This window comes from Thamnophis sirtalis, unplaced genomic scaffold, assembly GCF_051295495.1.
Source record: "Thamnophis sirtalis isolate CommonGarterSnake01/CBP01778 unplaced genomic scaffold, rThaSir2_p1.2 scaffold_9, whole genome shotgun sequence".
In the NCBI taxonomy this organism is placed as follows: Eukaryota; Metazoa; Chordata; class Lepidosauria; order Squamata; family Natricidae; genus Thamnophis; species Thamnophis sirtalis.
Genome location: NW_028261389.1, coordinates 52493465 through 52520134, shown reverse-complemented (window position 1 = coordinate 52520134; position 26670 = coordinate 52493465). Strand labels below are relative to the sequence as shown.

Below are 26670 nucleotides of genomic sequence, written 5' to 3'. Positions count from 1 at the left end.
GAGTAGCTACAGAGCTACAGAGAAGGCTCTCCCCCGAGTGGTCGCCAGCTGGCATTTTCCGGTCGACGGCACCCGGAGGAGGCCGAGCCTGTGAGTTCTTATCAGACATTGGGAGGTGTGTAGCAGGAGGCGGTCTCTCAGATATCCAGGTCCAATGCCATGTAGGGCTTTAAAGGTAATCACCAGCACTTTGTAGTGCGTCTGGAGACCAATGGGGAGCCAGTGCAGCTCGCGGAGGATAGGTGTAACATGGGTGTACCGAGGTACACCCGCTATCGCTCACGTGCCTGCATTCTGGACCAACTGTAGTCTCCGAACATTCTTCAAGGGCAGCACCACACTACAATAGTAATGGGAGACGTCAATTAACCCGATATCAATTGGAAAATTAATTCTGCACCAAATGAGAAATCAAATAGATTTCTAACCAACCTAGCTGACAACTTTGTCACCCAAAAGGTAGAGGCGGGAACTAAAGGGGCAGCCATACTGGATTTAATACTTACAAACAGCAACAGCTGTAAAGAGCTCTTCCAAAACTAAATTAGGTTTTTCTTTTTTTAATCTATATATACAGCTCAAACTGTAAACTCAATCTACGAACTTTTACCAACTGTCATAAATAAGGTTGACTGCCTGAAAGAATATTTGCAAAGTTTGTTGGGAGCCACCCAAATACCATAGAAGGACTTGGGAGGATAATCAAGGATAGATATGGGATGTCTAATTCAGAAAATGAAACTAGAGAAGGGCCTTGTCTTCCGTCCAAAAATGTGAACACTCATAAAGAAAACACTCAATCAGGCAAAGGCCTAAGAGATGACCAGTATAATTACAGTCTGCAGACTAACCAGGTTACCTTGCAAATATACAACAACAGGGTGAATAGAGGGTGTTGGAGTAAGACCAGAGCTGTTAGGCTGTCCTTGAGCCAGCTGCTCCACTGTGAATTCACTCTGATAGATCTACTACATGCAGAATGGCTACCAATGAGAAGGCAATGTTAAGGTGACCAGATGACCCGATTTCAGCGTGACAATCATGCTTTAGAACAATTTTTCCCATGTCCCTCCGCGTTTTAAAAAAGTCCTGATTTTTTTCTGGCTTCATGTTGAAAGCCCAGTGGATTTGCTTAAGAAATCCTAACCGGGGAAAGAAATCCTAACCGGGGCAAGACAAAAGACACCCTGTCTAACTAACCTCTCTCTGTGTCTCAGTACTTTCATTGAAGATATTAAAACTTTAAAGCAAGAAAACAGACTCCCCCCCCCCGCCCTTACTCACTTTTATAAGAAAAAATGAACCATCACCATAGAGCTGCAGGAGGAAACACCTGGCTAGAGAGGGAAGCAACTGTTACTTCCTGGATTTTCCGGAAGGGAGGGGCACGGAGTTTGGAGGTCTGCTCGTGTGGGTGCTCTTCTTTTTTCTTTGAAAACTATTTCCCTGGGACTATTTAACCATTTTAATTTACTCAGTTCTTTGTATTAACATCTACTTCATTCTGGATTGACTTGGAGTGTCTGCCTACTGGTAAGTGGGTTTTTTTCTTTTATTTTTTAATGTATTTTAAAATAATATTTTATTTATTGTGCATAGGATTTATTAAAATAATTTTATCCTGTGTGGATTTAAGTTAAGAACTCCCTGTTATTAAGCTTTCCTCAATTAATCTCTGAGTAGATTCCCACCAACTTCAAGATCCCAAGGGCACATCTTGGAAGCTACACCTTTGCTTAGTTTATAGATGATGCCTTTCCTCAAATATGAAAATAAATACATTTATTGTTCAAATGTGTACATCTCAATAGAAATGACTCTCAGGGGTGACAACAATCTACTAAAATAATAATATAAAACAGTAATTACAAAAACAGGAGCAACTGTTATGAAAATTATTATTAAAAAATAAAGAATAAAAATGGAGTTATTAAGTATATTAATTGCAGCAACCACAATACAATACCTCGGTCCTCCTTTTCATTAAACTAGACATATCCAATTCCAAGGAATTAAAAGACGCTTGCTCCTGGGGAGGAAAGCTATGGCAAATCTAGACAGCATCCTAAAAAGCAAGGTGACCAGATTTTCAGTAAAGAGGGACACCTTTGACTGGGGGTAGGGGCTTGATTAAAAATTTTATACAGAGCAACAAAAATTTTCATACAACACAAAAATAGTATTGTAATATTTTTTTTATTTCAACATAACTACAATTTACAAATATAAATTGTAACTGTTGCCAAACATCAAAATTTTGATCGTGTGACCATGAGGATGCTGCAAGTGTGAAAATGGTCGCTAAGTGTGAAAAATGGTCATCAGTCACTTTTTTCAATGCCATTGTAACTTTGGTCACTAAGCTCATTATATCACCTTTCTTGCCACAGTTCTTAAGTGAATAACTGCAGCTGATAAGTTAGTAACATAAGTGAATCTGGTTTCCCCATTTGACTTTGTCAAAAGGTGATTATATGACCCCAGGACACTGAAACCATCATAAATACGAATCTGTTGCCAAACATCAAAATTTTGATCGTGTGACCATGAGGATGCTGCAATGGTCACTAAGTATGAAAATGGTCGCTAAGTGTGAAAAATGGTCATCAGTCACTTTTTTCAATGCCATTGTAACTTTGGTCACTAAGCCCATTATATCAATTTGTCTAAGACAATTTTAAAAAAGGATTCTATCCAAAATAAATTGAAGTGAAACCATTTTTAAAAATTCTATGCACAATACTTTGAAATATATTGTCCATAGAATTTAAAAAAATAGTTTTACTTCAATTTATTCTGTGTGGAATAGTTTGAAATGTTTTACTTCAATTTATTCTGTGTGGATTCTTTTTTTAAATTGTCTTAGACTATTTAAAAAAAGATTCTATCCAAAATACAAAATGCCAGCTGCAGTTATTCACTTAAGAACTGTGGCAAGAAAGGTGGTATAGTGACCAAAGTTACAATGGCATTGAAAAAAGTGACTGATGACCATTTTTCACACTTAGCGACCATTTACACACTTAGAGACCGTTGCAGCATCCTCATAGTCACGTGATTAAAATTTTGATGTTTGGCAACAGTTACAATTTATATTTGTAAATTGTAGTTATGCTGAAATAAAAAAAATATTACAATACTATTTTTGCGTTGTATGAAAATTTTTGTTGCTCCGTATAAAATTTTTAATCAAACCCCCACCCCCCACCCCGGTCAAAGGTATCCCTCTTTACCAATCTGAAAATCTGGTCACCTTAGGCAATATATGATAATTCTCCTACCTACCTTGCTGGAACCTGAGCAAGTTAATATTATTCAAAGAGTGGATGATCTAAAAGAGGCTCTGACAACAACTCAATCTACAGCAAAGCCTCTATTTAATTTGACTCCACTAATCACTCAACCTTGTGACAATATATTTAACCAACAATCTGCCTTTAGCTCAATAGTAAAAAAAAGGTAGTGTCACACAGGCTGACAGTGGGGTAACTGCACTGACTGACCCAGACTCTGAGAAACAGCTGAAAGACAAAGGGCTTCATCACACAGTGATGTCGACAAACTCTAAGGATACAATCCAGCTTCCATCCTCATTTGACTTAGAAGTTCCCAACACATCTTCTCACAAGATGAATCCTCAGCTACACCCCTCCAAAAATGGATGTAAATCTACATTTAAAGATATAAGCCAGAGTACCTGGCCATTTTAAAAAAATCATTCTTGGAGCAAGGGCAGAGGCACACTGGCAATCAAGACATAGAGGAGCAGCAACAAGTTCTGCAACCCATGAAGAGAAATATCGAACCTCACAACAACTGTGTTTATATGGGAAGCATAGATGATATTAACCCGTCTCCAACGTCAAGTTGACATCCAGAATTGTTACCAGCTAGCCAACCAACCAAGCCAGACCATCTTGCCTCTGGGAACCCCGTACAGATAATGACCTGGAATGTAGCTGGCTGCAAAGGGATGGTTGATAGTGAGCTTTCTCCTTAGATTTGATGTCATAGCCTTACAAGAAACCTGGTTAACCAAAGTGGATGAACCAGTACAACTGCCAGGCTTTCAGGGATGGGCCTCCCCAGCCCAAAAAACAAAGGGAGACCCTCTGGTGGGCTATGCATTCTCATAATGCAAGAGTTGCAATGGCAGGGAAAGAAACTATATAACAAAGATAAGTATTCATACTTCATAGCTGTCAAATTTGAATATGAAAAGTTCAAGTTAATACTGGTAAATGTTTATATCCCTCCAAACACATCCCGCTATTACAACTCTGAATACTGGATGGGCTTGGAAGTTATCCTAAATGATATATCTGTATTGTATCCTCAGTCCACAGTAGTATTACTAGATGTGAATGATAGGTTGGGTCCCTCTTTGTATGAGCTTGCCCAGAAGAACAGAGTCCCCGGGGAATTTTTTGATAACCATCCTCAGTGGCTCTCATGAAACTGCAAAAGTAATGCTGCTGGCCTGCTTCTAGTCTCCTAAATTTTTAAGGGTAATCTCCTAAATCCTGGGAGGTAAGGATAAGAATTATACGTATCCTTACACATACCATTCGGTCAATTCAAGCAGTGCAGTGGATCTCTTTTGTGTGTCTAGAGATAAAGTTGAACTCTTTTCGAAGGTCACAGTTCATGCTAGCAACAATAGCTATCATCAGCCTGTAAGCGTGACATTGTGAGGCTGCTCAGATTTAAGACTATATAACATGATTGACAGATGGCTCACCAAAAAGGTAGAGGTAGCCCAAAATAAAAGGTTAATTTGGCCCAAAGTTGATACTAAGGCAATATTAGATTGCCTTAAAACAGAGAATGCTCCTAAGTGGGCTACAACACTCCAGTCATCTACTACTGACTGGCTGTCAGCCTTCAATGTAATATCCTGAAGAAACACCTAACAATGAAACCTGCTACAAAAAGAGCCCGCATGGGAAGACCTCATTGATTTCATCCTGAATGCCAGCGACTAAAAAAGAAATTGAAGGCAGCCATGAGCCTTGCCCAGAGGACTCCTACTGCTCAGATACAAGCTGAGATGTTGCACACAAGAAGGGAATATAAAAAAAATATAACATTAAAGAAAAAAGTTTTGCCATTTCAATCTAGTCAGAACTTGAGTTGGCTGCCAGAAGTCACAACTCAGTAATATTTTGGAACTCTGTAGCAGGTGTCCTGAAGGAACGGAGATTTGCGTTTGACATACCAATCTCTGCTGAGGACTGGGAAAATTATTATCAGTGTTTGTTTGCTTCCACGGAAACTGGTACGAAAAGCCAACACTCCAGAAGATAGGCTCAAGATACAGAAGGATCTTGACAGAATTGAAAATTGGGTGCTATCAAATAAAATGAAATTCAATGGTGAAAAAAGTAAGGTTCTACATTAGGCAAGAAAAACAAAATGCACAGTATATGTGGTACCTTGCTCAATAGTAGTAACTGTGGGAGGGATCTTGGAGTCCTAGTGGACAACCATTTAAATATGAGTCAGCAGTGTGCAGCAGCTGCCAAAAAAGCCAATACAGTTCTAGGCTGCATAAACAGAGGGATAGAATCAAGATCACGTGAAATGTTGATACCACTTTATAATGTCTTGGTAAGGCCACACTTGGAATACTGCATTCAGATTTTGGTCACCACAATGTTAAAAAAATGTTGAGACTCTAGAAAAAGTGCAGAGAAGAGCAAGCAGGATGATTAGGGGACTGGAGGCTAAAACATATGAAGAACGGTTACAGGAACTGGGCATGGCTAGTCTAGTGAAGAGAAGGACCAGGGGAGACATGATAGCAATGTTCCAATATCTGAGGGGCTGCCACAGAGAGGAGGGAGTCAAGCTATTTTCCAAAGCACCTGAGGGTAGAACAAGAAGCAATGGGTGGAAACTAATCAAGGAGAGAAGCTACTTAGAACTAAGGAGAAATTTCCTGACAGTTAATCAGTGGAACAATTTGCCTCCAGAAGTTATAAATTCTCCAACATTGGAAGTTTTTAAGAAGATGTTAGATAATCATTTGTCTGAAATGGCTGAAGTGGTGTAGGGTTTTCTGCCTGAGCAGGGGGTTGGACTAGAAGACCTTGAAGGTCCTTTCATGCCTCCTTTGTAGAATTAGGGTGTGTAGGGATTCTGGGACATAGGGTTTTGTCCCCTTTCATGCAAGGTCATCTCTTTTTGTCAAGATGTGTTGGTTGTTTTGGAACCAGGGGTCTGCTAGCAGTTTGGTTTTTAGCCTTGTGGTTAGGTCGCGTGTGGGTTGGTTTTGCGGTCACAGCGTTGCTGCCTGGTGGTCACTTGGGCAGCTGTTTGAGTAGAGGAAATGATGGCATCCACTACGTGCTCCCGTTCGCATTTGTACTGAGGCATATGGGAGAGGGCGTCAGCTAGATAGTTCCTCCCACCTGGAATGTGCTTTAACACAAAATCAAAACAGTTGAAGTATTGAACCCATTGGACTTGTTTGGGTGATAGTTTCCATGGGGTCCTACGCGCCACCAGATTTTTGTGGTCAATCCAGACTTCGAACAGTTTCTGGCCCCTTTCCAACAGGTGTCTCCACGTCAGCAGTGCCCATCTCACTGCGAAAGCCTCCTTTTCCCACACGGCCCATCAACTCTCTGTGTCTGTGAGCTTGTGGGAGGTGTAGGCACAGGGTTGTAAGTTTCCTTGGTTGTTTCTTTGGAGTAGCACTGCTCCCACTGCCACGTGGCTGGCATCTGCCTGGATCACCAAAGGTTGCTCGGGGTCAGGATGCTTCAGCACCAGCTCCTTTGCAAACATTTCTTTTAGTGTTTCCAATGCCTCTTGGCAGGTTGGGTCACATTGTAGGGGTTGTCCCAGACGGGGTTTGTTTCTGGGCTCCCTGTCTTCAGGAGGTCTGTAAAGGGCTTGGCAATTTTCGCAAAGGAGGTGATGAATTGCCTGTAGAAGTTCACAAATCCTAGGAAGTTTTGTAGCTATCTGTGGGTGCGCGGGGGTTGCCAGCCTAAGACGGCTTGTACTTTGGCTGGGTCCATCTTTATTCCCTCATTTGACACTTGGTAACCCAGGTACATAGTAGAATTCACATTTTGATACCTTATTTATTATTATTGTTTTATTGTCAAAATTTATATGCCGCCCAATCCCAAAGGACTCCGGGCGGCTTACAAAAAAGAAGAAAAAAAAGAGAAAGAAAAAACAAGAAAAAAAGGCAGTTTAAAATCACAAAACCACATGCATTCATTCTAATCGGGGCTGGACCTCAACAATGAGGTCAACAGCCCCAGGCCTGCCGGAACAGCCAGGTTTTTACAGCTTTCCTGAAGGCCATGAGAGTGGGTATGGTCCGGATCTCTGGGGGTAGCTGATTCCAAAGAGTCGGGCCAGCCACAGAGAAGGCTCTCCTTCGGGGGGGCCCAGCCGACACTGTTAGGCTGACGGCATCTGAAGGAGGCCCAATCTGTGGGATCTTACTGGCTGCTGGGAGGTATGTGGCAGTAGGCAGTCTTGTACAGGTTGGCAGCCAGAAGTTTTTCCAGTACATGGCAGACCAGGGGTATGTGGTCATCCATGGTCTCAATGTAGATAAGGATGTCATGCAGGTAGACGAGGACCCCCTTGTTGAGGTGCTCGTGCAGCACCTCATTTATTAACTGCATGAATACCGCTGGGGACCCCTGAAGTCCGAAAGGTATCACTTTGAATTGAAAGCTCCCTAGGGGGCAGTAGAATGCTGTTTTCCACTCATCTCCCTCTCTGATACATACTCGGTAGTATGCTTCTCTGAGGTCTATTTGGTGGAGACTTTTCCCTTGGACAGATGAGATAGCATGAGGGGGAAAAGTATAGGTTGTGTACTCACACACCATTTATCTCTTGAAAGTCCACACACAACCTCATAGTTCCATTTTTTTTTTTTTTGAAGAGGACTGACGCTGCGACCCATGGCTTGCTGATTCAATGAACCCCCTTGCTAGGTTTTTGTCTATGTATTTCGGCATCTCTTGCATTTCCTGGGGCGTCATGGTGTACATTTGGGCTTGGGTAGTTTTGCCCCGGGGATGATTCTGATGGCACAGTCTGTCTCACAGTGAGGAGGCAGAACATCACACTTGGCATCGCTGAATACTTCTGCAAGGTCCTGCTATTCCATCAGAATAAGTTCAGCCTCTGGGGTTTCATCGGATGTGGTTGCCAGTTGTTCTTGTGGGCTCTTTTGGGAGGTTTCCAGCATGGTTGGTGTTTTTGCTTGCTGGTCTGTGGGTACCCCCTTGCCACCAGATGGTCGGTCCCCACTTGTCTAGCCAGGAAAGTCCCAGTATGACTGCGTCTGTCATTTTGGGGGCTATTATGAATCGAATTACTTCCCAGTGATCCACTAGCTCTAGCCTCATTGGTTCAGTCAGGTGGGGTGGCATAGGCTCCTCCCATTAGGGACTCATCTAACCAGATTGGATCAGTCTTTTTGCTCTGATCCCCAGTTTCAGGACTGTGGTTAGGTTTGTGCAGCCTGAGTCTATTAGGGCTTGAAAATCCCTCTGGTTTCCTGTTTTGGGGGCTGTGAGGCATATTGGAAAAAGGAAAGGGTGAATTGGTTCACTTACCATTGGGTCATATTCTCCCTCGTCCTCGCTGTCATATGATTCGGGAGACTGGTTGTTGTTGCCTGGGGTTCCACCACTTTCACCTGAGGGGCAAGGAGCCTCGGCAGCCTGGAGGGCTTTCCCAGATGTGTTGGTGGTCTGTTTGGGGCCTCACTCTGGTCATGCCATGGGCAGTGGGTCTGACCTTGGTTTTGGGTCTGGGGTTGGGCATGCAGCTGCCATCTGGCCCATCCACCCCTGCATCGGTAGCATTTCAGCGGACTTTGAGGGAGGGCTGGTTTCAGGGCCTGCTGTGGTGCTGTGATTGCCCTGCTGTATGGGTGGTTTCAGGTCAGGTTGACCTCTCCCTTTTGTGTCCAGTTGCTTTTTTATGTTGTTGGTGCACAGCCCGCTGCTGACTTTTGTTGCTATTCGGAACCATTCAGAGAGTCAATTTGGGATGTCACAGTATGCGGTTACCTGGGCAATTTGCTTGTCCAGGCTTGTTCTGAAAAAATGCACCAGCAGCCACTCTGGTAAAGGGGGTAGCCTTTCTATGATCCTCCTAAATTCATGGATGTGCTCTTTGATGGGGTTGCCCCTCTGCTTTATGTTGCTGAGTTCCTTTTCTGCATATGGGCCCTCCTCCATCTCCTCAAATCTGGCCTCTAGCAGTTGCGAGAAGTCATCTAGGTCTTGCAGTTGGGAGGGGCTCTCCTCTTGCGGAGGGCTACTAACCATTCCCTTGCTTCTCCCTCGAGCCCCTCTATGATGGTATTCACCATGGCCCTGGGGGATGGGTAGAGGTGCCCATAGCATTCAAGGTGGATATCAGCTGAATCGAGGAATAGAGCTAGCTGGTCTGAGTCCCTGTCAAACTTTTTCCCTGAATTGGGATAGGTCATTCAGCCCTACTCCTCCAACCTCCTGTCAGCCTCTGTATGATTACACCTGATATGGCTGGCCATCTTCCTCATCTCTAGTTCGGAGAGAGGGAAGGGTTTGTCTGCCTTGGAGAGGCACTGGTTGCAGTGTGAGAGGCACTGGTTGCAGTTTTGGGCTCCTTCTCCTTTTATTGGATAGAGGAGGGGGCTGCTCTCGAGTCTGCATCTCTTCCCCTCAACCTGATCAGATGTCCCTCCCCTCTCTTTTGGGCAGCATGATAGCCCCTCATCAGCAAGGGTGTTCTGGTCAAAATCCCCCCTCTGTTGCTCTATTGCCCTCTCCAGGGATTCTATTTGGAGCTTTGGAAGCCTAGCTTGTGCCCAGTCCCACCTCCAGTCCACCCTTGCTAGCTTAGGGGCTAATTTCCACCAGTACTCATCCTTTCTTTCTTTTGCTGCTGGGAAAGGCAACGCTGCTTGGCATTGCTGCATACCTTCAGCTTTCTTCAGCCTCCGGTTGCCTGATTTTCCCTCCAAGCACACCAAATATGAGGGGAATGCTTGGAGAGCCCAGGGTTCAGGAAACCCAGAAATCTTGATAGATTTTTAAAAGTCAGTTTTGGCTCTCTGTGAAGTTCCCAGAAGACGATCTAATTAATTTACAAACCTCAAGACAAAGTTCAAAAGAAATCCATTCATTTATTAGGATCAACATTCTGGCTTGTACTCCTGCAGAGTGAAAACTGATTTACACTTAATGGTGTCTGAACTTTACCCCTGTGTCCCCTCCCCTCTGCCTTGGTCATAACTCACATTCACCAACAAGATGCAGGTTATGGACATGCGTATATGAGACCTGACTCTAGCCAAAAGTATGCATGGAATTCTCCTCCCTTCTCTATGCCACTTGATAGTAGTCCTGGCAACACTATACAAGTTGACATCTTAGTGTTTCAAATATATCTTGGCAGGTTTGGTCCCACTGTAGAGGTTGTCCCAGGTGAGGTTTTGTTCCTGGGCTCCGTCTTTAGGAGGTATGTCAGGGTTTGGCAATCTTCTTGAAGGAGGAGATGAATTGCCTGTAGACGTTTGCGAACCCTAGGAACCTTTGTAGCTGTCTGAGGTTACGAAGGGGTTGCCAGCCTAGGATGGCTTGTACTTTGGCTGGGTCCATCTCTATTCCCTCATTTGCCACTTGGTAGCAGGTAGTCTATCTGTGCATGGTGGAATTCATATTTTGATAGCTTGACATACAGGTTGGCTGCCAGAAGTTTTTCCAGTAGCTCTTGGACCAGGGGTATGTGGTCTTTCATGGTCTCCATGTAGATGAGGATGTCACCCAGTTAGATGAGGATCCCCTTGTAGAGGTGTTTATGCGGCAACTCGTTTATTAACGGCATGAAAACTGCTGGAGCTCCCTGCAATCCAGAAGGCATCACTTTGAATTGGAAGCTCCATAGGGGGCAGTTAAACACTGTTTTCCACTCACCTCCTTCCCTGATTTGTACTCGGTAATATGCTTCTCTAGTCTGGTGAAGACTTTTCCCTTGGCCAGATGAGATAACATGTCCTTCAAAAGGGCAAGCGGCATAGGTTGTGTACGCACACAGCATTGATTCCTCTAAAGTCTACACACAGTCTCTTAGTTCTAGTTTTTTTCCTTTGAAGAGGAATGGTGTCGCAACCCATGGCTTGGCTGGCTCAATGAATCCTCATGCTATGTTTTTGTCTATGCATTTGTGCATTTCTTGCATTTCCTGGGGCGTCATGGCATACAGTTTGGGTTTGGGTAGTTTTGCTCGGGGATTATTTCGATGGCTCAATCTGCCTCATGGGAGGGGGGCAGAATGTTGCACTTGGTCTCACTGAATACTTGTGCAAGGTCTTGGTATTCCCATGGGATCTGTTCAGTCTCTGGGGTTTCGTTGGATGGGGCTCTTTGATGGGGTGGGCCCTCTGCTTTAGGTTGCTGAGCTCATGTTCCTCATACAGGTCCTCCTCCACCTCCTCAAATCTGGCCTCTAACAGCCATAGCAGGTAATATATGCCTTGCAGTTGGCAGGCTCTCTTCTTGTGGAGGGATGTAGCCATTCCCTTGTTTATGAGAGAGAGAGACAGAGACAGAGATGAGAGAGAGACAGAGATGAGAGAGAGACAGAGAAAGAGACAGAAAGAGAGAGATGAGAGAGAGATGGTCAAAGAGAAAAGGGAGAGAGATGAGAGAGAAACAGAAAGAGAGAGCGACAGAGATGAGAGGGCGAAGAAAGAGATGAGAGACAGATACAGAGAGAGAGACAGAGAGAGAGACAGAAAGAGAGAAAGAAATGTGAGCAAGTGAGAGCAAGAGAGAGAGGAGAGAGGAGAGATGAGAGATCCTGGTGTTTTGTTTTCTGTGGGAAACAGGTCCAAATTGAGTGTTTAAGGTTGCAGAAACAGGCTGCCAAGCTAAGTGCCTGAAGGACCCTATCCTGTCACTGGAAGTCCAGGTGATGCAACTTTATAAGAGATTGGAAACTTGTCAAGACTGACTCGAACTTTAAACTATATTCTGCTTTGCTTGAAACTTGACAAAGGAAAGGATGGTGGTGAATTGGAATGCAAGAGTTTGGGAAAATGGCATCCATGTATCGTCGGTTCCCATGAGACATTGCTCCCCCCCCCCTCAAGGACACCCAGAGAAGTTGTCACAGCATGGCAGGCTGGTTCTCATACCAAAATGAACAGAAGTGATTGGTGGACGTAATGAACTGTTGGTGGCCCATGAGGAAGCCAGAGCTGGTTTCGCTTCTTCTGTGACAATATGGATTTATTCAGTAAATTTATGCTCTTAATAAAATAATATCCCAGGAGTTTCTTTTTCTGGATTCGCCAACTGGATAGTTGACATGAAACCAGCTCTGCAAGTAGCAGCCTACCTGAACCTCACCAGGAGATTGTCAGTCTCGAGATGTCAGCAACTGACAAAGGAATGAAAGGGGGGGAAAGCAAAGGGAAGCCTCCTCTTGAGAGACCTCAGTGGCAGCCCAAGAAACCCTGGGATGTAAGAGGCAGCACACACCCCAAACAGAGGGTTAGGTAGCCAGAGCAACGGCCTGTGCTAAAGGGGGAGACAGCGATGGAAGGACTCTATTTAGGCCCCAAGAGCTTGTGGGTGAGCCACATGGAGGTGGTGGAAGCAGAAGATCAATAGTGGGAGAATATGTGGAATAAAGTTTTAAAATTTACATTAAATTATAATTTAAAAGAAACTTTCTGTAAGATGATTTATCATCTTACAGAACTTATCCAGATAAGTTGTTAAGATAAGTGTCAGGCCTGCAGTCATATTCCTTTCTAGATCTTTGACCTGTCACACTCTCTCTTATTTTACTATGCTGGTTCACTAGTGGGGAATTGGGAAGGGGGAATAGTAAAGAGTAGAATGTGTTGTTATCAAATAAAATTCATTTCTAGAAACGAAGGTCATCTTTTGTTCTCTACACCTCTGAGCCTGACTGGAACTGAATGGGTGGAACTGCCAGTGTGGCAGTGGAAGATTGGACCATGTGATGGACTTGTGGGTGTCGGGGCAAGATTATGAACTTTCAACTGGGTGGGGGAAACCAGGAAGCTTTCAGATTTGGGTTTTCACAGATGTGCCAACATGACTCTCTTAATAAATTGGAACTTTGAAGAATGCTTTGCCTTGGACTCTGATTTAATTTTGGATGTTATTTGGAATGTTGACATTAACCTGAGGAGCCAGCCCCTTCGTCCCACTGTCTCTTTAGCTGCACCAAACAAGCACCAGCATGGGGCATCTGGATCACCTGCCTCCCTTGTGCTGGTGCCAGTGCCACTGCACAAGCCTCCCACGAGCCTCCCAAAAAGAGGGGAAAAGCAAAGCAGCTGGCCACAGATCTGCTGGCTTTGGGGAAATGGTCCAACAAGCAGAAGTACCCCACTCAGAAAGGGCAAAAGGGGTATTTGTACTGCCCCAAGAGGCCAGTGGGCTGCAGAGGAGTCCCTTGTGAAAGGCTCTCCAGGTCCCTTCACTCGCTCACTTCCTGCCAGCTCCGGAGCTCACTATTAATGAATGCAACGACTGAAAGATGTTGGAGGGGGTGGGGGGAGGAAATGGGTGGGTGTCAAAAGTCCCTGCCCTTAGGGTCCTGCAGAGAGGGAGAGGAGGAAAATGAAGGGGAAGGGGTGTTGGTGAGAAAGGGGCTCTGCAGAACAAGTCCTGCTATGTTTCAGATAAGACCCGAAAGGGTGACACCCCCCCTTCACGCATACAGAAACACACATGCCACCCTGCCTTAGGGGAAAGGGAAGGAAGCTTTTGTATGCTCGCCTTGGGTTGCTTTCCTTTCGCCCTGCTCTGTGTGTGCTTCTTTGCCTGAAGTGCCTCCAAATATAATTGTCTCTTCTTGCCTTTTCTCCTTTGGGGCTCCCTCTTGCAATCCCTGCTCGAGGCTACATAGGAACCTCAGGAGAATTGGAAAGGTGGGCGATGGTCATACAAATGGATGAGTGCGTGGGAATAGGGAGTGAGTGGGGATGGGCCCAAAGAACAAGTGGCTTGCTTAGCTGCCTTCCCAGTCCCCATGGCCAGCTTGCGAAGGCAGGCAAGAGCGCAGGCGAGCAAGTAGGCAGGGCCAACCAGGAGCGATTTTTATCAGCTCAGCAAACCAATCCAAATTGTTCCTACTTCCTTGCCTGAGTTGAGCCAAGGTGGTTAAATTTCACCCCTGGCTAATTTATATTATTATGTAAAAATACAAAGTTCAGGTTAGATGTTAATGCCTTATTTTACTGCACCAAAGGAGTCGGAAATCAATGCCTTTTTTTTCTTTCCCCCCTTGCTTTCCCCCCTCTATTCACTTCCCCTTTCCCTTCTCTAATTTCCCTACTATTTACTTTTGTATTCTCTTTATATGCCATATTATAAAAATAGAATGTTTAAGAAGTTTCATATTAAGTACCCTCAATGGGCCCAATAAGGAATGTAGCAGTAGTTCAGTTGTAAGTAATAATGTATATGTATGTTTATTGTTGTTTCAGGTCTACCCTTCTTATGGGGGGTTGGTATGTTAAGACTGACTCAAACATTCACCTATATTGTACTTCCCTCACAACTTGACAAAGGAAAGGGGGTGCTGAATTTGAATGCAAGGGTGGGGGGAATGCCATCCAAACATCATCGTTCCCATGACAATGCTCTACCCCCTCAAGGACACCCAGAGCTGGTTCACATAACAAAATAAACAGAAGTGATTGGTAGTCATAATGAACTGTAGGTGGCCCATGGGGAAAGGGGAATGAAATATGGTGCTTTTGCACAGGAAGCTAGAGCTGGTTTCACTTCTTCTGTGCCAATGTGGATTTATTCAGTAAAGTTTATACTCTTGATAAAAAAATATATACCAGGTAAAAGAAGAGGAGAATTTACTGCTTTTTGTTTTCATTCAGCACCCAGCCAGCATGGATCCTACATGTTAAATGTTAAATTCAATAGCCAGATTCAATATAGGAGAAAAGAACTTTGTATCATGTTTAACTTATAAAACATGGAACAAAAACACTAAGAATCTAATCTAAGTAGCAAAAAATCCCAAAGTACTTTAAGCTGGAGAAGCTAAAATCATAATACAATCATATATGCATTACTTAAGTTAAATGACTATGTGTACCTAAACTTGGAAAAAGGATTTCAAGAAAAAAACATACCTTGAAAAAACCATGAGCGCTATTCCTTTGTCCCAACCAAAATGTAGTGCCAACTGGTAAATCCATATATGGTTTTTCCACCACTCTCTCATATATTCTGATTTTAAAAAAGAAAGTAAAAGTAAAATACTTTTTAGAAGAAGTCCCTTTCTTTCAATTGATACAAGTTACTGGTACAAATTGTACCAAATTGCAACTTACTTATTGCAGTCTACATGTAAAATCAAATGTGATGCACTGATTGCTAAGGACAGCCTGTGCCACTTGTCATCTGCCAAAATGTAAGGAAATATTTCTGTGTGTGAACGATGGGTTTCTGAACGATAGTGCAATCTAATTTCATTTCTATGGCCGCTGCTTTCTAGTTCCAAGTACCTGCATCAGAAATGCACCAGAAAGGAATCAAGCAATTTAACACCAAATAAATATACTTCTTTGCATACAAACTAAAAATGAACACTTATTCATAAAAAGCAAATGCTGCATAGTTAGATTTTTCTCCTAAATTGTTTCAGTACAGCAAAGAATAAATCAAATTTAAAATTACATCAAAAATTAAACATATGCAGGTAATCCTCGACTTGCGACCACAATTGAGCCCAAAATTTCTGTTGTTAAATGAGATATTTGTTAAGTTAATTTTCCCTCATTTCTTGCCATTCTTGTTAAGTGAATCAGTGCAGTTGGTACACTAGTAACCTGGTTAAGTGAATCTGATTTCCTCATTGACTTTGCTGGTCAGGAGGTCACAAAAGGTGATCACATGAGCAATGATCACAAACATTAGCCAAGCATTTGAATTTTGATCACATGATCATGGGGTTGCTGCAAAGGTCGTAACTTTGAAAAACAGTCATGTCACACTTTTCAGTGCTGTTGTCACTAAATAAATCTTTCTCAAATGTTCTCAGGTCGTCTTCTTTAGCTTTCTACTTTTTCTGTAGGTAGACGTCTACAATTTTGGGGAATGGTCATTCTTTCAAAAGTAAAAGCCCTGTTTTACCTATTCTCACAGTCCTCAATAAATGTATTAGAAATAAATCTAATTTGCTTCAATACAATTTGATATGCATAGGATCACTGCCCAAGTTAGCGTCCAACATATTTTTATGATTTATTTTGTTCTAAGTTGGGAACATTAGACTTTTTGGAGTTGAGCTCTACTAGGCATTATCCTAGCCAAACATATTTTTTTTGCCTTTACTTTATTCCAAAAGTATTTTTTCAATGCTTAATCCTGCTTCGTTTTTCCAAGGTAGCCCTTGTTAAGTATGAAATAGGTTTGATCCTATTTTTTAATGTCAGTTTGAATATACCATAAATAAATATATGTCAAGAAATGTATATTTGTCTGCATACCTGTGATCTAAATGATGAACAGAAAAAATAACACCTGAATTTAAGAGTGTTTGTTTGAGAGATACCAACATGGTAAATTCATTTTTGTTTCTCAGTTTCTGGAAAAAAAGTTCAGCTTTCTCTGGAGATACTTTTATATTTCTTGCAGTTCCTGAAATAAAGCACACACACACACACACAAAATCTAATTCATAAGCAAATTAGGCACAGAACCATCTTTACATTTCATTATGATAAAAAAATTGATTAGTTAAATACAAAAAACTTTCATTATTCATAAAAACTATTCATAAAAAAATATTTCATTATGTATTTCAGTGTGGAATCAAAGTATTCATCCTCATCACTGAAATGCTATTTTTTAAAATTATGTTTAAAACATTTATATATATATATATTTACATATCAATGTTGTTTTCAATTCTGAGCATAAAAATGATTCCATTTATTAGAACCATGTCTTTCTAGAAATTTACACCAAATTTTCATCAAGAAGGGAAAATTAAATTTTAATTCAGTTTAGGATCTTTAAACTGTTTGTTTTTGTAACAATGTTGTATTAATTTTTAAATTACATTTAATTTCCTTAGTATTTTGGTTCGCTAATTCCTTATTTTGTTACATAATATCAGTGTGAATAAATTATGGAGCAATTCAAACACTTCAGTGTTCATTCTTTTACCAATCATAAACTAAAATTATATAAAGTATTACACATTTGCATTCTGTAAAATGTACACCAAAGTCTAAAAATATAAACAGTTTGTTCACCAAAGTTGGCAAAGGACAAAGGAAAAATACTCAGGAAATCATGTATCTTACCCAAAGGCTAAAACACACTGCAGCTGTTTACAAAATACTGTGGCAATAACTCTTTGCAAGGAAAAGACAATTAAATTCACAATTCTAAGTGTAATATGCTCAGTGATAAAAATTGGGATGTAGAAGTATATATGTGTGTCTATGTGTGTGTTTGTGTGTGTGTGTGTATGTGTGTATACACACACAGAGAGAGATATATGTATGTATGTATGTATGTATGTATGTATGTATGTATGTATGTATGTATGTACGTACGTATATAACCATTATGAAGTAACTTTAAAAAGATGTTTGAATAATTCTGGTTATTACTCTGAGCACACAGGGAGATCTCCAACTGCCTATGTGTCCTTTTTAAGTAATATAGCTTCAAAGAAACTTTAGATTATCCTTTTGTCTCTATTAAAAAGTTTAAACAGCCATGATCACTCATGAGAATATCCACGGTTAAGTACAAGTAAGAGTTTTGTAAGTTTTTTTTAGTTCTCTGGGACTAACAGCATCTCTAAGGAAAAGTGGTAACTGGCATTGTAATGGAAATCCTGTCTCTTTGTGGGTACGTATGATATTCGACTGTTGCATCATCCATCTTGCCTGTTTTGGGAATGCATTTAGACACACACACACACACACACACAAACAAACAAACACACACACACACACACACTATTGTCCAGAGATGTTCAGCTAATAGGATAAGGAAAATGGAAATTGAAAATTGAAAATAAATACAAAAGATGGGACGAAATAACAGACTACTTTATTGACCATTCGAAGTTACAGCAGTGCTGAATGACGGGAGTCACAATTGTTCCTTATAGCTGTAGCTGTGGCACTAAGCCTATACTCACAGCACTGCAGATTGTCAACCAACAAAGTTATAACACCCTGCAGACATGGGATCACCATTTGTGACCAACACTACCGGCTTCTGAAAAGCAAAGTCAATGAGAAAGCTACCATATGTTTGCAAATGGCAAACAAGTGGGCATGCGACTGCATGGGATTCATCTAACAATGGCAACAGACTGCAGGAACTATTGTCATCAGTCAGTGTGGTCACATTTTCACAATGCATTGCTTAGTGATTGAGTTGCTGGTTCTAATTACCATCATTAATGCTGGAGGGCTACCTGTGCTTGTTATATTTAGCCTATACAGATTTATTCATTAAGTAAATCCAGTTTAGCTCTGTAACTGAATAAAAAAAGTTCACGATTTCCCCCCCCCCAGATTCTACATTTGAGAAATTACCACTTGTTGAGTTTTGGTGTAATATCAAAAGAAGAATATCCATAATTACATGAAAATATGTCCAAGGAAGCTTTTTATGTTCCTAATGGACTGACATTGTGGGCTGATTCTATGGATTTGGACTAGTGAACACTGGGGTTTAGGTGGCCTTTTGGATTATAAATATAAAATTGATAGAAGATAAAGAAACAACTGTAGACTCCAAGTAAGCTCTTCACTGACTTTGTGGACTGACCCTGATGGATTACAAACATAATGGATTGTGAGGGAATGGTCGGTGACATAACGCCCCCTCCCCGCTTCATCCATTGTCCTGTTGGCCTGCCCATCCTTTCCTCCCATCCTTTCCTCCTTCTCCTCCAGTTCTTCCAGCTTCATCCTGTTTCCAGTGGCAGCAACTGTTGCTTCCATGAGTAAAAGACATCCCTGCGGACTTCTCTTCCAAGTCCTCCTTCCTTCTGATGGCCAGGGACCACCTGGATCTCGGCAGGTCACTGCAGCCCGCCTCATTTCTCATCCACTCAGAGAGATCCAGCTCGGGAAGAGGACTACATGAAGGCTCCCCTCAGCATTCAATTTCCTCCTGGTTGCTCTTTTGAGCCGACATTTTGTGCATGATCCCCATGGTAGAGGTGACAACTGGGTTGTCTACATTGCAGATTCCGCTTCATGTCAGACCTGCTGCAGTCTGATTTCCTAGGGAATAAAACTCTCGACTCCATTTGGTTGAAGTGAACGTCTACTTTTACTAAAAGATGCTGATTGCAGTAAAGTCAAGCAGAATCTGAAATTCCCATGCACCAATACAGAACTAAACCCCTGGTTTTCCCTTGCCCTTCCCCCATGATGTGTCTATGGGTAGCTAATCCGGCACCACTGAAATGTTTTGGGAAATGCTGAGGGCTGCTGAAATTCCACTCTCAGGACACAGTCTTGAAGATGCACCAGCACAAACTGGATTCTAAAGCACTCTGTTTTCCCTCATAAAGGAATTCAGCTTTATTGCCCATTTATTCCACCCACCTTTCTCTGATTGATGGCAGAACATCAGCAAGGCACCAAGCCAAAGATGGTGAATCTGACACTGAGATACACGCTCCACACAATTCAGTATGTGCATGCAACAGTGGCAAGACTTTTAGACAAGTAACCTTCAATTTTCTCTTTTTCTTGGCAGCATGGAGTTCATTTTTCCTTCTTTCTTAGGAATAGGGAGAATTGGCCAAATTGATTATGCATTCCAAATACACATTTTAATACATGGGGTAGTGAAGCTTTGCTATGACAGGAGACTAATCAGGCATATTTGAATATTTAAGATTATCCATTTTTAACTTGGAAGATTTGATTGCCCTCATATCCCAGCAAATGTCAAAGCCTACCATATGTGTCTTCTTATCATACCTAATTTGCTAAACCTTTAGCCATGAAACCTTTAGTCATACGAGCCTGTAGTCCCATAGGAATCATGGGACATTGTTTCCTTGGATTTTATTACTAAACTGTCACTTGTTTTCAAGAGTTTAGCTGCTATACTAGTTAATGTGAACCTTTTAACAAAGGTGGATCATTTTGTTTTCTGTAACAGACTTCTCTGTGTGCAGTAGAGAATGCTTGTTTACTCATCTGCTATATTTTTTGGTAGTAAGATGTCCCCAATCACCTTCTGTAATAGCATTCAATTTATGGCTTGTTTTGGAAATGTATTCCTTCCCCCAATATTTAGATTTTTTAAAAAACAATTTTTATTTGTTTTTAACAAAGACAAACAAACATAAAAATAAAAAACCATCTTCCATTACAAATTGTAGAAAGTGTGTCAGTTGGTTACAGTATTTCCATGCATCTCTTCCATAGTCACCACCTGCTTTTCATATCAAATTGCATATTTTAAATTCACCTATATTCATGTATATCACAATTATATCTCAATCTTAATTTGACTATAATTGTTTTTACATCCTTTTATATATAATATTCAAAATCTAGAATAGAATTATATGATAACATTCCATTAAATCATCCTAAAATCATCCAATCACAATACATCTTTATAACATATTCTAGATAAAACTTTTAAACCTCCTCTCATAATCCCCATGTGTTGTTTATATAAAATTTCATATTATCAAACTAATATATCTATATGTATTGTTATCATTATTAATCATTATTTAACTATAGCTATTGTCGCTTCATTTTATACATACTACTAGTAAACTAAATTTAGCTTAATTTTTTATTATACATTTTCATTGCATCAACCTGTATCTTTCCAGTAATAGTAAGGTCTTATATCTCTTGCCATTTGTAGCATTAATGTTCTAGTTACTTTCTTAATAAATCTGGTATAAACTTCTCTTGGCAACATGTTATTCCTTTCGTATCTCATAAAAGCTTGAAACCCAACATCTGTTCTTTCCATCAGCTTATCTTTGGTTATCACTGGTGATTCTGTCAAGATTTCTCTCTTTATCTCCATCAATTTTTCTCTCTTTTCTTCTTCTGTGCTTTGAAGTCTGGGGTAGAGTTCCAATCCATCTATCTCCCCTTTCCATATTCCGCTCTTGCCATTACCAACCACATTCACTTTGTTGTCAGTATCCACAGTTTTCTTATCTCTTTGCTCATTTTTTTCTTCCATCTTTTAAACTCTGTCCTCCACTTTCTTCATCTGGTAAACATCCTCAATTTCTCCATCAGATTTTTCTGTTTTGTATTCTATATTCTCCAATCTCTTTTCAATTCTCTCTGTCACAACTAATAGATTTTGAATTTCAAACATAATCATTTGCAATATTACAGTTTCTTTTTCCTGCTGAGCCATTCTTTCAATTTTGCAGACATTGCCACTACAGGGTTCAAGGCTATTTTAATAAACTTCAAACAGGTTCATTTATTATCTTTGAAGTCAAAATGTTGTCTTCCCTCCAGTAGCTAGTGATAGAACTTCCAAAAGGCACCTGTATAAACAACTTGTGCTCTTCCTACTATCACTGTCAGTAAACAAACTGAAAGAACTTGAATTTCAAGTGATCAAAGAGAAAGAAGAAAAAACAATGTATCCAGCCTCCAGCCTCTAAGTGGCAGTGTAACTGCTATCTTCCTGTTGTTACAACCCTCTTCATAATCCTTTTAATGTTCTTCTTTATATTCCAAGTTTAAGAAAAAAAAACCTTAAATGGAGATAAAAAACAATCAAATCAAGCATTATAAAAAAGGAGAATTTTAATCCATAGATATAAGCAAAAGTGAAAAAAGAAGAAGAAAGAATTAATCCATTCAGTTTAAAAAATAGGGAGCCCATGCAAAAGTTACATCTGTGAAAAATAATTAGAAACTGGATAATACACTAAGTTCAGTGCAGATCAATCTTGCCGCCTACAGTCTTCTGTCTTCAATCTTAACTTTTTTTCCCCCCCTTGGGTAGTCTCTTCCTCTAATGATAAAATTTCCTCACCAATTCGACACACTTTCTCTTTCTGCTTTCTTCCCGTTCTGGAGCTGTCCCAACTTCAGCAGTTTCATTAGCTGTATTTCTGTTGCCAGAAAAAAAGGGCTATTCCTGGATCTTTCAGGGACTTTGCGGTATCCCTGGGATCAGCAGGAGGTGCCCTTCTCAATCACCGTTTCTGCGGAATGGTTTAGGTCCAAATGGACCGTCCAGCGGCAGAAATTTGACTGCACTCTCAGAGCGCCAAGATTGTACGTCGTGCCATCACGACCTCAGCTCTCTTCTCCTCTCCCCAATAGTTAGGTCAAGCTCTATTTTTCTTGAATACATCAACCACCATCTCATGGGGATACATAAAGGACGTATTCAATCCTGGAATAACACTTTCACTTTGAACTACCAGCAAGACAACTGGCCTGAACTATTGTCTATGGCTGAATTCTCATATGATAACTTTATATTTTAAATACATGCCCCATTTTCAAGCAATTTATAGCTTTCCCAATACCAACTGCTAAATTCTTCACTCCAATGCCCCACATTCTCAAACTCATAGCCCATGGGCCAGATGCGTCACATGCTGGCCATGCCCACATCCAGTTTAGCGAAGGGGGGGGAAGTCCCAATACATCATGTGATGCTGTTGTGATGACATGAGTTTGATACCCCTGCTCCACAGCATACTATCTCCTCAAGGAACATATTAATCCTGCCAAAGCTTCCTATAAAGTATTGTTGACTATCATCACAAGGAAGGCTTGGTGATGATAATCTACTGGGGATTGCACATTGCTCACATTTCATGTGTCCCTGGAACCAGTAAAAAATCCACAATTCCAAATGTAGTAGTCCTTTCAGTATGTCATCTTAGATTAATCTAGTTACTATTTTATCTGCAACATCCAAGTATAATAGAAGTACACCCACTTCCCAGTATTCTATTTTGGTCCTTGAATATTTTTCATGCTCCTTATATTCCAATCTCAGTTGGGTGAGGAATTCAAAATGGAATATATTTTGGGATCTCAATGAAAAGGAGCAAATTGGAATATATGATTTGGTAGAAATGAATATAGACTCTGGAAAGCAATAGAAAATGTCCATGAATTCCATATTCTTTACCAATTCCATTTGCCATATCCACATATGTCCAAGTCTCATAACTGGCCCTTTGGTCCTCCTATAACACTTGTTAGCACACCCCTGGGTGCTCAGGATTACAGGACCCTGGTCTCCGGCTGGTGTCACTTAACGCCAGGTCTGTGGTACATAAGGCTCCCCTCATTTACTACCTCATACAAGAGAGTAGAGCGGACCTGGCGTGCATTACGGAGACCTGGTTGGGCCAAGAGGGGGGGGTGTTCCCATTAGTGAATTATGCCCACCAGGCTTCCGGGCGTTTCACCAGTTGAGAGCCCAGGGCAGGGGGGGGGTATTAGGGAAAGTCTCAGACCTCAGGAGGTCACTGTGCCTCAGATAGGCGGGTGTGAGTCCCTTTTTGTGAAATGGGGCCTTGGAGTTCAGGTGGGCCTTTTTGTTACATACCTGTCTCCCTGCTACGTTTCATCAGCCCTGCCGGAGCTGCTGAATGTGTTAGCTGGATTGGCGGTTGATTTCCCCAGGCTTATGATCCTGGGGGATTTCAATCTGCCTTCCATTGGCGAGACATCTGAGTCAGCTTGGGAGTTCATGGCTTCCATGACGGCTATGGACCTAACTCAGTTAATTCAAGACCCCACCCATAATGGGGGACGCACGCTCGACCTGATTTTTGTCTCTGGGCAGTGGATGAATGATCTAGATTTAGGGGATATTTCCATCCAACCCTTGTCATGGTCGGATCATTTCCTTATCAGGCTTGACTTCCATACTGCTACCCCTCACCGCAGGGAGGCGGAACCGACTAGATGGTTCCGCCCCAGGCACCTGATGGACCCTGAAAGGTTCCTGATGGAGCTTGGGACTTTTCCTGAATCTCTTGCTCACAACTCGACTGAAGCCCTAATGGAAGCCTGGGATAGGGCAGCCACTGGGGCTTTGGATTGTGTTGTCCCTTTGCGGCCTCTGACCCGGAGTTGATCCTGGGTAGCTCCCTAGTTTACCGAGGAGCTCCGGGGGATGAAATGCCAGAAAAGACACCTAGAGAGTGGTTGGAGGGCCAGCCGGTCCGAATCTGATCGAACACTAGTAAGAATTCATATTAAATCCTACTTAGTGGCGATAAAAGTGGCAAAATGGCAACATTTTTCCACTCTTATCACGTCCGCAGATAACTGCTCAGCCGCCCTGTTTAGGGTGACCCGCTCCTTACTTAACCAAGGAGCTGGGAAAGGGTAGGGTTGAAGAATTTGTTCAGTATCTGCAGGATAAAATCGCTCAGATCCGGACAGGCTTGGACTCTGACTGGGTAGATTCGGGTGAGTCGACGGGGATGAATCTTGTGGAAACCATCTGGGATGAGTTTGATCCTGTGACCCCCGAGGGCATGGACAGGATTATGGGCAGACTCAGTGCTGCCACTTGTGTGCTGACACAAGGCTGGCTCCAGGCGATTACCAACGCTTCGTTGAGAGAGGGGTTCTTTCCCACCACCTTGAAGGAGGCGGTGGTGAGGACCCTCCTTAAGAAGCCTTCCCATGTTGATCTCTGACCAGGTAGCCACTAATTTATTATATGCAAAACACAATACCTTTTGTAACGCAAACAAACCTGGCAGATGGTTAGCTTATCAGATTAGGAAAAAAAGGAAAACTCGAAATATATCTAAACTGTTTTACAGAGGGAAGGAGGTGTTTCAACAGGAAGAGATTCAAAAGGCTTTCTGGGAATTTTTTACAGAACTGTATAAAGGGGATAAAATTAATGGTTTAGACATAGACAAATATTTAGACAAAGAGAAAATACCTTTAGTTAGAGAAGAACACAGGCAAAAATTGAATCAACCAATAACCTCGGGGGAAATCCTGCAGGTAATTAAGCAATTAAAGTTAGGGAAAGCACCAGGTACAGATGGCTTGACAGCGGTTTACTATAAAAACTTACAGTTAGAAATGGTAGAACCTCTTAGAGAATTATTTAATATGATTCAAACAGAAGGTAAAGTCCCTCCATCTTGGAAGACAGCGTTTATATCTTTGATACCCAAAGAAGAACAAGATACTACTCAACCCAAAAATTATAGACCTATTTCATTACTGAATGTAGATTATAAAATTTTTACTAAAATATTAGCAAATAGGTTAATGTTGGTCATTCAACAATTGATACACACGGACCAAACAGGTTTTATACAAGGGAGACAGATGAAAAGTAATGTCAGATTAATTATTAATGCATTAGAATATTTGGGAAAGAACAACCAGATCCCTGCTGCGTTTATATTTTTGGATGCTGAGAAGGCCTTTGATCGAGTTAACTGGCAATTTCTGCTGAAGATATTGCAAAAAATGCAGATAGGAGATAATTTTTTACAGTCAATTAAAGCAATATACCAACAGCAAACAGCACAAATCATAGTCAATGGAAGTTTAACAGACTCTTTTCAAATTGGAAAAGGTACAAGACAGGGTTGTCCTTTGTCCCCATTATTGTTTATTATAACTTTGGAAGTATTGTTGAATAAAATACGGGGCTTGGATGGTTTAAAAGGGATCAAGATTAGGCAGCAAGAATATAGAGTCCGCGCTTTTGCGGATGATTTGGTCATAATATTGGAACAACCGCAGGAATCCAGTATGGTTTTAATGAATACGATTAATCAATATGGTCAAGTGTCTGGTTTTAAAATAAACTTAGGAAAAACCAAAATATTAGCTATAAATATGAATATTAAACAAAAGGAAGAATTAGGAGTGATGCTAGGATGTGAGGTAGTTAAAAAAGTCAAATATCTTGGAGTTAACATTTTAACTTCAAATGGGAAATTATATAAGCATAATTATGAACCACTTTGGCATAGCATACAGACAGAGATGAAAAAATGGGAGAAATTGCACTTATCTTTGCTGGGCAGGATAGCGGCAGTGAAAATGAACATTTTACCAAAATTTTTATTTCTTTTCCAAATGTTACCTATACTTAAAAAAGATGCGAACCTTTTAGAATGGCAGAAGGGTATCAACAAATTTGTGTGGGCAGGAAAGAAGCCGAGGGTAAAGATGAAAATAATGCAAGATGTACGTGAGAGAGGAGGATTGAAATTACCTAATTTAAAACTATATTATGATGCAGTGGCATTATCTGTAATTAGTGATTGGATTCATTTAACCAATGATAGAATATTGAACATTGAGGGACACGATCTGGTATTTGGTTGGCATGCTTACCTGTTATTCAACAAAAAATTGGATAAGAACTTTAAAAGTCATATTTTAAGAAATGCTTTATTGCGGGTTTGGAAGAAATACCAATATAAATTAAATGACAAGATACCCATGTGGGCAATTCCTAGACATGCAATTGAAAATATGAATACAGCACAAAAACAGGACAGATTTACTTACAGACAGCTTCTTACCTTGGAAAGGGGGGTATTACAATTAAAATCTTTAGAGGTATTAAAAGAGGAGAAGGTAGTTCAAACATGGTTCCAGTATGGGCAATTACAGGCTAG

At 41.2% G+C, this 26670-nt stretch overlaps 1 protein-coding gene across 4 annotated transcripts in view; it reads right to left on the bottom strand.

Annotated features, from left to right (window-relative positions):
• NELL2 (neural EGFL like 2) overlaps positions 1-26670 on the bottom strand; it is a 156135-nt gene that overhangs the window by 122504 nt on the left and 6961 nt on the right. For all 4 annotated transcript variants that reach the window (XM_087723555.1, XM_087723553.1, XM_087723554.1 and 1 more), the window contains exons 3-5: positions 16529-16679; positions 15371-15544; positions 15170-15266 (exon numbers count right to left, since the gene is read on the bottom strand). In XM_087723555.1, coding sequence (XP_087579681.1) covers positions 15170-15266; positions 15371-15544; positions 16529-16679 — 422 coding nt within the window. The remainder of the gene's footprint in view (positions 1-15169; positions 15267-15370; positions 15545-16528; positions 16680-26670) is intronic.